General features: G+C 37.2%; 1 protein-coding gene across 28 annotated transcripts in view; it reads left to right on the plus strand.

Moving 5' to 3' along the window:
• gphnb (gephyrin b) overlaps positions 1-15062 on the plus strand; it is a 150642-nt gene that overhangs the window by 122253 nt on the left and 13327 nt on the right. For all 28 annotated transcript variants that reach the window (XM_073932012.1, XM_073932013.1, XM_073932014.1 and 25 more), the window contains 6 exon segments: positions 442-484; positions 11217-11354; positions 11519-11611; positions 14631-14686; positions 14772-14891; positions 14989-15047. In XM_073932012.1, the coding sequence (XP_073788113.1) occupies positions 442-484; positions 11217-11354; positions 11519-11611; positions 14631-14686; positions 14772-14891; positions 14989-15047 (509 nt within the window).

Here is a 15062-nt window from a genome sequence, read left to right on the forward strand (position 1 = left end):
AATTTTTAATGATAATATTTTAATGATGATATTTTTAATGATAATATTTTAATGATGATATTTTTAATGATAATATTTTAATTATATTTTAATGATGATATTTTTAATGATAATATTTTAATGATGATATTTTTAATAATAATATTTTAATGATGATATTTTTAATAATAATATTTTAATGATGATATTTTTAATGATAATATTTTAATGATGATATTTTTAATGATAATATTTTTTTGATAATATTTTTTCACAATTTCTGCTTTTGATCACTGGCGTGTCTGTTTCTCCTCATCACATCCCAGAACTCTCAGCGTTGCCTATTGTTTTTTGTGGGTTTCGTAGCTAACATCTCTTGAAAGCTCCATGCGAACACAGCAGAGTTAAATATTAATATATATAAATAAATAATAAATATTTTTCCTTCTTTTCTTTCATCAGGTGCAGTCTCGATGCAGCAGCAAAGAAAACATCTTACGAGCAAGTAGGTTTCCTTTTCTGTCCTTTACGAGAAAGTCCTTTTGCAATGACTTTTTGGGCTTTTACTGCATGTGATTATGCAATATGACTGTCTTTATGTGGTCAAACCTGAAAAATGTGCCATTGTTTTATAATATTTGTTAGTATTAGATGATCGTCACAAGAACAAATGCATAGTTTTTCTTTATTTTTGATCAAATTAATATAATGAGGAGAAATGATGAGCCAGCATCTAAAATGCTCTTAATATGAATATTTTTATAGATTTGTTTTATTTTATTTCTGCATTATTTTTGTTTTTATTTGGATATTTATTCTTAATTATTAGAATTATATATAATGAGGGGAAATGAAGAGATATGAATATTTTTATAGATTTGTTTTTTTTATTTCTGCACATGTTATTTATTAAAATGTGTAATATAATTGGAGAAACCAGCATCTAAAATGCTCTATTTATGTATATTTTTTTTATAAAGTTATGTTTATTTTCTTATTATTTTGGTTTTATTTGGATATTTATTTTCAATTATTTTAATTTTTAATATAATGAGGCAGAATGAATAGAAGCCAGCATCTAAAATGCTCTAAATATGTATATATTTTTGTTGTAAATTCAGAACTTTTTTGCACATTTAAAAAAAAAAATTATATGTACTATTATATATAAACTGCTGTAAATATGTATATTTATTTTTTCACTTGTTTCACTTGTTTGTTTCAATTTGCTTTTATTTTTATAAATAAATTATTAATAATGATTTATTATAACTTTTTAATATAATGAGGAAAAATTAAGAGATATGTAGATTAGTTTTATTTTACTTTTGCATTATATGTATATATATATATATATATATATATATAGATCTGTAGTGTGTGCTATTTGCTGGCTGTATGTGGGCGGAGTAATACACAAAGAGTAAAGAGACTGTAGCAGTTCTGATATTGCAGAATATCACATGGCTATCAGCCAATCAGATTCGAGAACCAGACAGAACTGTTGTATAAATATATATATATATATATATATATATATCTCAAGTCAGTCAAAATTATTAGCCCCCCTTTGAAGTTTTTTCTTTTTAAATATTTCCCAAATGATGTTCAACAGATTCTGGAAATTTTCACAGTATGTCTGATAATATTGTTTCTTCTGGAGAAAGTCTTGCTTGTTTTATTTAGGCTAGAATAAAAGCAGTTTTTACTTTTTTAAAACCCATTTTAAGGTCAAAATGATTAGCCCCCTTATGCTAATCTATCTACAGAACATACCATATATATATATATGTGTGTGTAGTGTACGGAAAGTATTCAGACCGCCTTAAATTTTTCACTCTTTGTTATTTTCCAACAATTGCTAAAATCATTTGTTCATTTTTTCCTCATTAATGTCCACACAGCAGCCCATACTGACAGAAAAACACAGAATTGTGGACATTTATGCAGATTTCTTTTTAAAAAAAAACATAAATATCACATGCTCTATAGTATTCAAACTCTTTACTCAGTATGTAGTGAAGCACCCTTTTGACATAATAGCTGTGAGTCTGTTTTGGAAAGATGCAACAGGTTTTGCACTCCTGGATTTGGGGATCCTCTGCCATTCCTCCTTGCAGATCCTCTCCAGTTCTGTCAGGTTGGATGGTAAACATTGGTGGACAGCCATTTTAGGTCTCTCCAAATATGCTCAATTGGGTTTATGTCAGGGCTCTGGCTGTGCCATTCAAGAACAGTCACAGAGTTGTAGTGAAGCCATGATACCTTCATTATTTTAGCTGTGCGCTAAGGGTCATTGTCTTGGAAGGTGAACATTCAGTCTGAGGTCCGGAGCACTGCAGAAAAGGTTTTCATCCAGGATATCCCTGTACTGAGCCACATTCATCCACGTTCACAGTCGTCCTGTCCCTGCAGCCGCCACAACATGAACACCCCAACAACATGATGCTGCCTCCACCATGCTTCACTGTTGGGACTGTATTGGAATTTTCTCCTCACATACCACTTAGATTTAAGGCTAAATAGCTCAATCTTGGTCTCATCAGACCAGATAATCTTATTTCTCATCAGTTCTTCAGGTGTTGTTGTTTTTTTTAGCAAACTCCATGCGGGCATTCATGCCAATTTGCCACTTTCTACAACTTTCTTCCATCTCCTGACTGCATCTCTGGAGCTCAGCCGCAGTGATCTTTGGTTCTTCTTCGCCTCTCTCATCAAGGCTTTTGTCCCTCTTTTTCCCTCGGCTCTAGGAGGGTTCTGGTCGTTCCAAACATCTTCTGTTAAAGGATTATGGAGGCCACTGTGCTTCTAGGAACCTTCAGGCAGTTCCTTTGACCTCATGATTGACATCTGCTCTGACATGCATTGAGAGCTGTAAGCTCTTATATAGACAGGTGTGTGGCTTTCCTAATCAAGTCCAGTCAGTATAATCAAACACAGCTGGTGAACTAAAATAAAGACGTAGAAGAATCTCAAGGATGATCAGAAGAAATGGACAGCAGAGTTAAAGATAGGAGTGTCACAGCAAAGGCTCTGAATACTGAGGAGCTTGTGAGAATTCAGTTTGTCTTTTTTAATAAATCTGCATAAATGTCCACACTTCTGTGATGTTCTGTCAGTGTGGGGTGCTGTGTGTACATCCAAGAGGAAAACAAATGAACTTAAATGATTTTAGCAAATGACTGCAATATAACAAAGAGAAACTAATTTATTTATAAAAATACAATCCAAATAAAAACAAAACAATGAGTAAAAAACAAAACAAATCTATTAAAATAGTGAAACAAAAAAGTGAAAAAAAATAAATATACATATTTACAGCAGTTTATATATATATAAAAGTACATATATTTTTTAAAAATTGTGTGAAAAAGTTCAGAATTTACAACAAAAATATACATATTTAGAGCATTTTAGATGCTGGCTTCTCTTTATTCTCCCTCATTATATTAAAAATCAAAATAATTAAAAATAAATATCGAAATAAAACCAAAAATAATAAGAAAATAAAACTAAATCTATAAAAATATACATAAATAGAGCATTTCAGATGCTGGTTTCTCCAATTATATTACACATTTTAATAAGTGAAGTTTACAGATGTTACTACTTCAATGTGTTCCTTTTGCCGCCATTCATACCGCGGCGACGGCGGTAATTGATGCGCCAGCAGCATTTGACCGCTGGGTGGCACTTTAACCACAGATATTCAGCTTTGCCTTTTCACAATGCTAAACAGACTGTTCTGTAGGCGTAGCTTACTGTATGTGATGTGATGTGTTCAATTAAAATATCATTTTAATTTAGTTTTTCTGGTAATAGACATGCTCTTACACTATACTGTATGCTGTAGAAAAGATACATGGTGAGAAGTCATAGGCTTCAAAAAGCAAATATAAGAATTAAGTTATTAGCCTTCAGTGCCCGATTAAATTGCGTTGGGGTGAAAATAATGTTTTGATTTCTTTGACTATCATGGCAATGGTATTATCTCAAATCTTAAACGTGCGCATATGAAAAACAGCAAAATAATATAAGCTGCGTCCCAAATCGCACACTTATGCACTATTTTACGCCATTTTGTAGTATAAATAGTGTAAGTAGTGTGTTCACATTGAAAACTCTCAAAATAATAAGTGCACTTTAATTACCCGGATGATGCACTCATTCAGCCTGTAAAGTAAAGTGTGTAATGATGGACACTTCACGCACTCAACGACCGCAGGTTTGCTTACGTAGCGGAAGGGGCGGAGCTATCGGGCGCACATGTTGAATAACTTTATTTATTTTGGATGGTGAAAGCAAAATTCTCCTACGAGAGTGATTATAGCGCCTCCCGATGGTGAATGCGGTTATACTCACGGCAGGTATTATTTGATAATTCGGTCGTTTATTTCACTGATTTGGCGACCGTCAAACGTCATCAGGGAAACGGTTTGAATTTTCGCTTAGTAAAAATACATTAGTGTGCCATTTGGGACGACACTACATACATATACTATCCTGTTGAGTGTGTAAGTGCATGAGTACATACTGTAGTGCATGAGTGCATAGTGTATAGTGTGCCATTTGGGACGCAGCTCACAGATTATCCTGCCGGTGGAGCACATCACCTCACAGTTGTGAACTTGCGATCACCTCAACTTACATTTAAAATTTGTTTACCTGGTTTATTGTAAACTTTTTAAGTGCAAAGAGGATTCGTTTTGGAAAATAGAATTGAAGAAATAAAAGACAACTAGAATGAAAGCACAAACATTCAGTACAAATAAGTAGTCTTAAATAAATAAATAAATAAAGCAGTCTTTTAGCCTAAATATAGAGAGATGTTCAGTGTTTGCTATTTTTTTTTTTTTTTTTTTGTCAAATAAGTTTTTTTATTTGGTCGTTGAATAAACTTACAATAATCACAGGATTAGTTTTCTGATATGCATACATTTACAAAAACAAAACAAACAAACAAACAAACAAACAAAAAAACACAAAAGTATACACTACAGTGATAATCAAAACAACTTTTAGTTACAATACATTGCTTTGGGGGGAAGAATTCCCCATGAAGTAATAAAAGAAAGGGCCCCAAATTTTCTGAAATTGTCCAATGTTGCCTTTTAAAATAAATCTGGTTCGTTCCAGGTGCAGAGTAGATGTCAATTCTTCAAGCCATAGTTTGGCAGTTGGAGGATTAACATTTTTCCAATACAATAATAGCAGCTTTTTGGCTGTAATCAAACAATATGCAAGGAATTTCTGTTGTGGACTGCTCAATGAATATGTATAATCAGAATGTCCTAATATAATAAGCATTGGGTCAGGATCTATATGTTGGTCAAGAACATCTGAAAGCACTTTAAAGACCTCATTCCAGAATCCCTGTATTTTATAACAGAATACATAACTATGAGCTAAATCAGCTTCTTCTGATTTGCACTTATCACAAATGGGAGATATGTTGGGGAAAATCCTATGTAATTTCTTTTTGGAGAAATGTAGTGTTTGCTATTTTGATAGGACTAAGACAAGACATTTTCATTTATGTTTTTAATTTACGTTTTTATTTATATTTTCGTTGTTGATTATATTTTATCTAATTTTATGTTTCAATTATAGTAAATAATAATAAACGAATAATGAAAATAAATGAATAATGAAAATAGGACATAAATTAAGTCTGGCAGGTTTATTTTTAATAATTTAGTTTCAGTTCCGTTTTTTTGTTTCAAAACGTCAATGTTCTGCTTTAAAGTATAACTGTTGTTTTGTTTTGTTTTTTACTTAATGGCTCAGTATGTTTTGTATTTTAATTTCATATTCAGTCACCCTGCATATGCGTGTAAAACATAATGCCGCATAACCGCGGAAAAAGAAGAAAAGGCTGTCAGTTAAAACTAATTAGTCAAAATTAGCTATATTAAAATACAGCATTTATGTTAATACATACACACATAGAGTGTGAACAAACTCAAGGCTAAGATATGCGCTTGACTTTTCATGCATTTAAAAATATTTGCGGCCTTTTTATAGGCTACAGGCTACTGTGGTGTATAATAATGTTTTTTCTTTTCTTTTTTTGCATTTTAAAGGACAATGCGCATTATGTTATAAACAGCCGGTCTCGTATTAGCTAATCATTATGTTTTAATCATATGAGCCCTAAGCTACTATGAATAACCGCAGTTTTCAGTCCATTTTATTTTCGTTTGGAAGAACACCCCCCTTCCTCCCCTATTCTCCTCCTTTACATCTAATCGGCCCAGTGGTTAGCACTGTGACCCCCACAGCAAGAACACTGCCGGCCCTGGTCCCGCCAGGGCGGTGGGCGTTTCTATGAGGAGTTTGTTTGTTCCCCTGTGTCTGCGTGGGTTTTCCCCGGGTTCTCCGGTTTCCTCCCACCATCAAAAGATACACAACATGCATAACATTCAAGCACTTGTCTAACCCCTTTTCCCTTGTTCCCTTAGCTACTGGAGCCGGGGAGTTCTGAGATCCACCGAGCTCAGGCTCCCCTCTCTAGCTCTGCCAACGGGAGGAAACCCCGGGCTCGAGGATCCCTTGAGCTCGGGGCTCTCTCCCGGGACAGCATGCCAAACAAGCTTTTGATAGATCATCAGCCAAGTGTGAACTCTTAAAATAAAATTGAACATATGCAAAAATAAAATAAAACAAATCTATAAAAATATGCATATCTCTTCATTTCCCCTCATTATATATACTTCTAATCAGGGCTTAACATTAACTTTTTTAATCACCGGCCACTGTGGCTAGTAGTTTTCCATTGTTACTACTCTGCATTTTCACTAGCCACAATTTTGTTGTTGGGAAAATATAATATTTTATATGCATAAATTTGACTTTAAAATGCTAAAAGTAATTTATTTAAATTTTGCGTTAAGTCCACATGTGTCCTCATTCATTTCACTTTTTGTGTGTCGAGTATGAGCTTGCTCAGTGAGCATGAGCAAATGGGTCAAGGTTTCATAGTGTAATATTGCAATTAGTTTTTATTTCACACGACTCTTTTAGAGCGCAAAATTAACGATTTACCAAATTTATTCCTATAACCACACTAAACAATAATTATTTCTTAGGCACAAATTTTTTATGTGTTAAAACAAGTAAAATATAGCTATATACTATACTTTCTATTTAACAAAACATTTCTTAAAAAAGAAAGAAAAGCAATTGACTTTTAAAAAATAGCTATTGTCATGTATCAAAAATATGCACGGTAATCTGTCGTGGCTAAAGATCTCTCGGAGTTGATTGCACATAAATGGAGAGTTCATCTCCCATTAAAGCAATATTGTAAAAAAAAAAGATAATTAAACTATTTTAACAAAAATGAAAGCAAATAAAACCGTAAGTAAATGACATAGATATATACACTAGATATCGCATAGGGACCCTGAGCATGCGTCAATAGCGCCGCCACATTGGTACAGTGCTCCCAGCACAAGTGTCATTCAACCGCACTAGTCAAGACAGTGTTATTACGTGAAGATGCGGGACTTTAGCGCTGTCTACGGGTGTAGTAACGAGCAAACAAAGAAAACAAAGCACAAAGGCAGAACATTTCATTGGTAATATTAAGTTTTTTTTTTCTGTTTTTGTATGTTTTGAACTTTTGTGCTAATCAGGTCACGTTATTGATGATAATACAGTCACTTACTGCATTCACCATAAGGCAAAGCAGCTCCAACTCGCACGAAACACTCGGCTTATGCTAGTTTTGTTGAATAAAATCAGCAAACAATGCAAAAGAAATATGACAACGAGATGCTGCGCTGCCAGAAACTTGTATTATTGTCGGCTAACGTTAGTGAAAGAGTCGTTCGGGGGATTCATTCACAAACGAATCGCTCCCTCCGTCAGTATGAGAAGTGAAAGCAGGAGAGGAGGTGTGTTCAGGACACGGATTAGATCAAGTTTAACAGGGAGGGTGAATAGTACATTTCTGTACACACAAACACAAGCTTTTTGTCAGGAATGGCAGTGCGGTCACTGATCCATCAATGTAGAAAAGTGATGTAAAATTAAAATTTTCGTAATTATAAAAACAAAATTGCATACTAACATCCAGGAAAACTCCCGATCATAGATATATGTGTATATCTCTGGCTTTGGATGGCCGAAGTCCTTCACTGTACCTTGGTCCCGCATTCATTTCAAAGGAGCGCTACCCTGTAGCAAGATGGCGGCGCTATTGACGCATTCCGTCCAATAGACAATAATAGGCCAGGCGACATCTAATGTATATATCTATGAGTAAATGAAAGCAGGTGAAACATGCCATGTGTGATAATGAAAGGATGATCACATGCACGCGGTTAATTTTAGGCAATTTAATAATCTGTTCAAAGTGAAAGCAACCGGTGCTGCTTACAAAAATACACATTTTGAGCTCTTAGAAGCATCAGGACTGTGGATGCAGGTTCATCACTTTTTGTCTAGTTTATTTGAAAGAGAAACGATGACGGTTGCGTTTCCAGAACCTGTTCCAGACACGGTTGCTTCACGATTCGGGAGCGCGCACGCGTTAAGCAGTCGCGAGCACGCGTTTTAAGAAGTCGCGCACATCACATCAGCTGTTAGCGCGAGCGATGATCATTCTCTCATTCGGTATTCACTTGCTTTCTTCTGCTCGCGTGATCACAATTATTTTACTTCTCGATTCTAAGATCACATTTGCACGCATATTGGGTCATCCTATATTGTCAAACCTTGCTTTTAGGAAAACTACAATTTAAAAATTATTTTCAACCAGCCAAAGTGGCTAGTGGGCAGGGCCGGATTAACCAATGGGCCTTATGGGCACAGGCCCAGGGGCCCGTGCGCACTAGGGGCCCCTGCGAGGGGGGAGAAAAAAAAGACAATTTCGGAGTGTCTTCTTTGGCTAATTGCAAATAGCGCATCTAGTTGGAATAAGCAATTCAGGGTTTACGCCCATCGATGCCTGATTGATAGAGACAAGAAGAGTAAAGAGCAGTTAATCTTTACAGCCGTAGTGGTGCACCTTGTAAGGCGCACAGCATCATCTTTTGACGAGATTAATCATAAACTCGGTTCGAATCCACCATCAGCTGAACTCGTGCTACTTTTTACATTACATATCAGATTGGAAATATATTTATTTTTAACAGGAAGGAAACATTTTTTTAAAATAATGCAAATGTGATATAAAGTCACAAGTGTCTCGTGGGTATTTACTAATGTTTACTTTAGCCTAATCATAGGTGCCTCCCTCTCTGCAAAAAACTACATTGCTCAGACAACTGTATTTCCTATGAGCAAAAAATCGCGATCACATATTAATATTATTATTATATTTAAACTGCCTTTTTTTTCGTTTACTAAACAGAATGCTGTAATTGGTCAAGCGCGGAAACGTCAGTTTTGTAATAACCCGCACTAAACTGAGCAGACTTTAGAAAAAAAAAAAACTGAGCGGACTGTAGTGTAATGTTATATCTGTCATGGATCAAAAATGAGTGGACAAGTGGATTTAGCAAACGCGAGAGAAAGAGGAGAGGAGGCATCTTTATTGAGGCATTTTCCATACACATCATCTTTGAACAGACCCATGATCAGGAGAATGTGGGTACCAGGGCCGGAGTGGGACTCCTTTTCAGCTCTGGAGTTTCAAGCCTCAGACCGGCCCACCTCAGTTCACGACAGACTATATTAAAATAAGCAAATAAATAAATATATATTTCCATATCAGTTTCTAATGACACTATCATGTCTTTTTTTTTTTTTTTTTTTGAGAAAACAGCTGCTTTAGAACTTCAAATGTTCAACAATCCTAACAGTATTATATGTCTTATCAATAAAAATGAAAACACTAAATTTCTCTAACGAGATTCGAACCCAGGTCTGCGGCGTCTTAACCTAGCGTACTATCCGCTCGACCACAACAGCTGTTTTATGGATGATGACACAACTGAGTTTTATATATATATAATAATAATGAATAAAAAGGCTGTGATCAAGTAAATAAATAAATTTAAAAAGTGTGATTGCTGAGAGCAACAGATTCTGGAGCTAGGGACACCGGCCCTCGCGGCCAAAAAACGGACCGGCCCACCGGGAATTCTCCCGGTCCTCCCGATTAGCCAATCCGGGCCTGGTGGGTACAGAAGAAGACGTTATGGTAACTTTAAATGATGAGTAGCTAGCATTAACCAGGCGGAGGAGGCTAACGGCAGCGCAGCGCGGACTGGAGACAGACAGAAAAGGAGAGAGAGAGGGAGAGAGAGAGAGAAAGGCCCAGAAGAGGAGAGAGACGGGAGAGAAGAGGTATAGTGTGTGTGATTTCGGATACTTTTAGGTTTATAATCAAGTCTTCATCACGAGAAGAGTAGAGAAAATACAGGGAGAGGAGGAGAGAGACAGTAAATCAGTGTTTGTATTATGAAAGACTCAGATTCATAGAACTCAGATTCATAGAACTGGATTGCAGAAGCATTGTGCGTTATATGCCATGCCAATAATATGCTTTATGAGTTTGTAAAAGCAATACATTAAAATACCCTTAAAAAAAAAAAAAAAAAAAAAATATATATATATATATATATATATATATATATATATATATATATATTTATATATATATATATATATATATATATATATATATATATATATATATATATATATATATAGTTTTATTAGTATTTTTATTCAATACTTTGAAAAATAAATTAAATCTTTGTAGACTATAAATACATATGTACTATATCATTTATTTAAATATGTGGGCAACAAATTATAGATTAATTTTATTTAAAAAATATTATATTACTCTTATTTTTTAAATTCAACTATAGGGGTGCGGCCAGGTAGGGGGCCTTACAAGACAATGTGCCCAGGGGCCCCTGAGTTCTTAACCCGGGCCTGCTAGTGGGATTGTCTGTCTAACTCGCCAGAGCTGAAATCTACCCGCATTTGGCGGGTTGGCGGGTGTTAATGTAAAGCCCTGGTTCTAATAATTAAAAATAAATATCCAAATAAAAACAAAAATAATGCAGAAATAAAATAAAACAAATCTATAAAAATATTCATATTAAGAGCATTTTAGATGCTGGCTCGTCATCTCTCCTCATTATATTAATTTGATCCCAAATAAAGAAAAAAATATGCATTTGTTCATCTGAATACTGAATCCATACCCACTGTAAATAAGATAGAAGCGAATATTTGTGTGTACGTGTTTGCACATGTGTTTGTGTGTGCTGTAGGTCATAGTGCGGTGGACATCACCAAAGTGGCTCGGAGGCACCGCATGTCTCCATTTCCTCTCACCTCTATGGACAAAGCCTTCATCACTGTGCTGGAAATGACTGCGGTTCTGGGCACTGAGATCATCAACTACAGAGGTGAAACAACACACACCTGCATTCAAAACAAAGCAGAACAGTGGAAATATCAGCATTGGAAAAAGTCAATTATATTGTACAACTGCAGATTGACTACATATATATGATTGATATATGATTAACCCTACTTGTGTGTGTTTGTGTGTGCATGTGCGTTGTTGCAGACGGCATGGGTCGAGTTCTGGCTCAGGACGTTTATGCCAAAGACAACCTGCCTCCATTCCCTGCCTCTGTTAAAGACGGGTACGCTGTCAGAGGTGAGGCAGATGTGGAGATTTTGCGTTCTTTGTTATCATAGTTGATAACCTCATGTGAGCGGATTTTATCTATTTTATTTTTTAAACAGATTGGGTCATTATAATCTAGGAAAAGTCTGTAAAATAACAGTGTTTTACTGTAAACATTTGAATGAAAGTATCTGTAGATTTGTTATTTTTTCACTTTATTTCAACAAAGAAATGTTACCGTAATTTTATGGTTTTTGTTTGGCAGCCGTAGCAGTGGCGGTTCTAGACCAGAGTAACTCGGGGGGCCGGGCAGGGGCCACTTGTACTTTTAGGGGGTACACTTTAACATACATCACAAACTGCTTAATTATACTACTTAAAGTCACTATTTTATGCATCACTCTGCAGTCTTCATAAACATTCATTTTCATTTCAGCTTAGTCCTTTTATTAATCTGGGGCTGCCAATTTATCCAGCATGTTTTAGGCACCAGCTGCAACCCATCACTGGGAAACACCCATACACCACAGACAATTTAGCTTACCCGATTCCCCTATAGCACATGTGTTTGGACTGTGGAAACCGGAGCACCCGGAGGAAACCCACGCCAACACGGGGAGAACATGCAAACTCCACACAGAAATGCCAACTGACCCAGCCGGGGCTCGAACCAGCGACCTTCTTGCTGTGAGGCGATTGTGCTACTCACATTCCAGTCACTCACATTCCAGTCACAAAATGCGGTGAAAATCCTACACGAGGTTAAAGTTTGGTTGTGGTGCTAACATGTTTACACTCGGTGCAATAGTTAGTTCGATACGAACAAACTGAATAAACAAAGAGCGCTGGTCGCTCACTTACCAAATCTGTAGAGACACGACAATCACCAGCAACTATTAAGAGGACACTACAAGCGAATCCGGATCTCAGCGTTTGCAGATGAGAACAGCTCTCAGGTAAACAATAATCCTCCTTAGACACGTAAGTTATTGTTGTCGAGCGTCGCGTACACTGTTAATCCACTCGTGACTCCAGATGAGCTCTCACAGAGAGAAAATGAAAACGAAACTTAACTGCAGCAAACTATAAAAGCAACACTTCACGCTTGTTTTGCCAACACAACGTGGCGTCTCTGTCGTCTAAACACTGTGACAGTAATGAATATTAATGAAGTTGCACAATAGAGCGCGCTGATTGGTTTGAACCAAGCCTTACTCATGCATTAATGCAACACTGTAAGACGTAATAAGACTCACTCTGACACAGACGCCCAGTCTGCACGCTGGAATACACGCTATTATGTCATGACCGTGACGCAGCTTCAAAAATTTGTTTCAAACAGAAAGTACGAATTTGCTTGAAATAACGCAAAAACAACCAATTTACACTTTTTAGTGAAATATATGTGTCCTAATAGTGTTTTTAGCAGTGTGGGACACATATACGACTGTCAACAGCTCAAAAAATGTGTTTTGGTGTTTCGTGACCCTTTAAAGATTCGTGCTTTATGTCACGACTGAAATCAAAAAACGAATGAAGGCAAAACTAAACGAGTTGAATATGACTTTTACATGAGAGTGACTGAAAATTAAACTGGATCACTGTGTTTCATCTGTTCTCCGCTTGCCGACTGTTTGTAAGTTCAAGAATGCATTTCCTACCGTAAAACTATTTAACTTACACTCAATCTCTGATTAATAATAGCCTCTGCATAGCCGAGGACTTCCTCTATTAAAAGTGTTAAAATCGCTATTGAAAACAGAAGTCTAATAACAGTCGACATTTTGATAGTTTTTCACAACATGAACATGACTGAAGTTGAATCTTATTACCTGTGTCAATGCGGCAAAATGATGCGTGCAGCACCGTAACTGACAAAAAAGCACGCGAAAGCAGGCAGAGCGAGTGCGTGCGACATCGAGAGCACGCGCCACCGATGACTGATCTCACTTCTCCGTGGCGTTTAGACACACAAATACGTGTCCAAATTTAGGGGGGCCTGAGGGGGGCCAAGCTTGTTGACACGGGGGCAACGGCCTCCCTTTAGAACCGCCACTAAGCCGTAGCTGCCAGTCATTTGACCTTTCATTTTTACGATTTTTTTTTACAGTATACATACACACTTTAAAACACACTAACGCACACTTTTATTTGTTCTCATTCTTTCTTGCTTCATCACTATATCGTAGTGTATACTGTTTAATAATCCACTTAAATTATGTAATAAATACATTTTCAAAAAAGCGGCATTAATTCCCGCCCTCTCATGGTAGGTTCGCACAGCGCCTACAGCTGTACCAGCCTGATCTGACGAGAAAACTTAAGTATTTTACATTTTGCCAGTTTAGTAGCTAATTCATACGAATTGTACGATTTTAAAAAGGAGGCGTGGCACCTAACCCCACCCCTAAACCCAACTGTCATTGGGGGATGAGCAAATCGTACTAAATTGTACGAATTAGATCGTACGAAATCATACGAATTAGCCACTAAATTAAAAGGTTACGAATTGCCGTGAGATTGTGTTGGCTGTACGGCTGCAAGCGCCGCTGCACACACTCATACACTACAGCCAATTCAGTTCATCAGTTCCCCTATAGAGCATGTGTTTGGACTGTGAGGGAAACCCAAGCACCCGAAGGAAACCCACGCCAACACGGGGAGAACATGCAAACTCCACACAGAAATGCCAATTGGCCTAGCCGGGGCTCAAACCAGCCACCTTCTTGCTGTGAGATGACAGTGCTAACCACTGAGCCACCGCGCCGCCCTACAAGAAAACAGGTTACAACTTAAAATGTAAACGCTCACTCACACAAATTACACACAAACATCTCAAACACAAACACTTCATTAGTGTGCACACATTTAAGATCAAACTAATTTCAGGTCTATGTTCAAAGGGGGGGGGGGGGGGCAATTAAGGGGTTAAACCTCCTCTATGTGTCATCTGGAAAGCAGTGTTCTGCTAATGTGTGTGTGTGTGTGTGTGTGTGTGTGTGTGTGTGTGTGTGTGTGTGTGCGTGTGTGTGTGCGTGTGTCCTGACAGCGGCTGACGGTCCCGGGGACAGATTTATTATCGGCGAGTCTCAGGCCGGGGAGCAGGTGAGAACACCTATCAGAACTGAGCGCTGATGTGAGAAATGCTCCTTCAGAAGTGTGTGTTAGTGACCCATGTGTGTGTTTTCAGCCCACACACACCGTGATGCCCGGCCAGGTGATGCGGGTGACGACTGGTGCTCCGATTCCCTGCGGCGCTGATGCTGTGGTGCAAGTGGAGGACACTGAGCTCCTGCGCGAGTCTGAGGACGTAATGATGATGCACCTGTTCACATGTTCACTGTGTCTCTGTGAGTCTCCTGCTCATCATGTGTTCATTAACCGTCCACTGCTGCTCCACTCCTCAGGGCACAGAAGAGCTGGAGGTGCGCATTCTGGTGCAGGCCCGTCCAGGACAAGACATCAGGTGTGTGTGTGTGTG

The sequence above is a fragment of the Danio rerio genome, chromosome 20, assembly GCF_049306965.1.
Source record: "Danio rerio strain Tuebingen ecotype United States chromosome 20, GRCz12tu, whole genome shotgun sequence".
NCBI classification, from domain to species: Eukaryota; Metazoa; Chordata; class Actinopteri; order Cypriniformes; family Danionidae; genus Danio; species Danio rerio.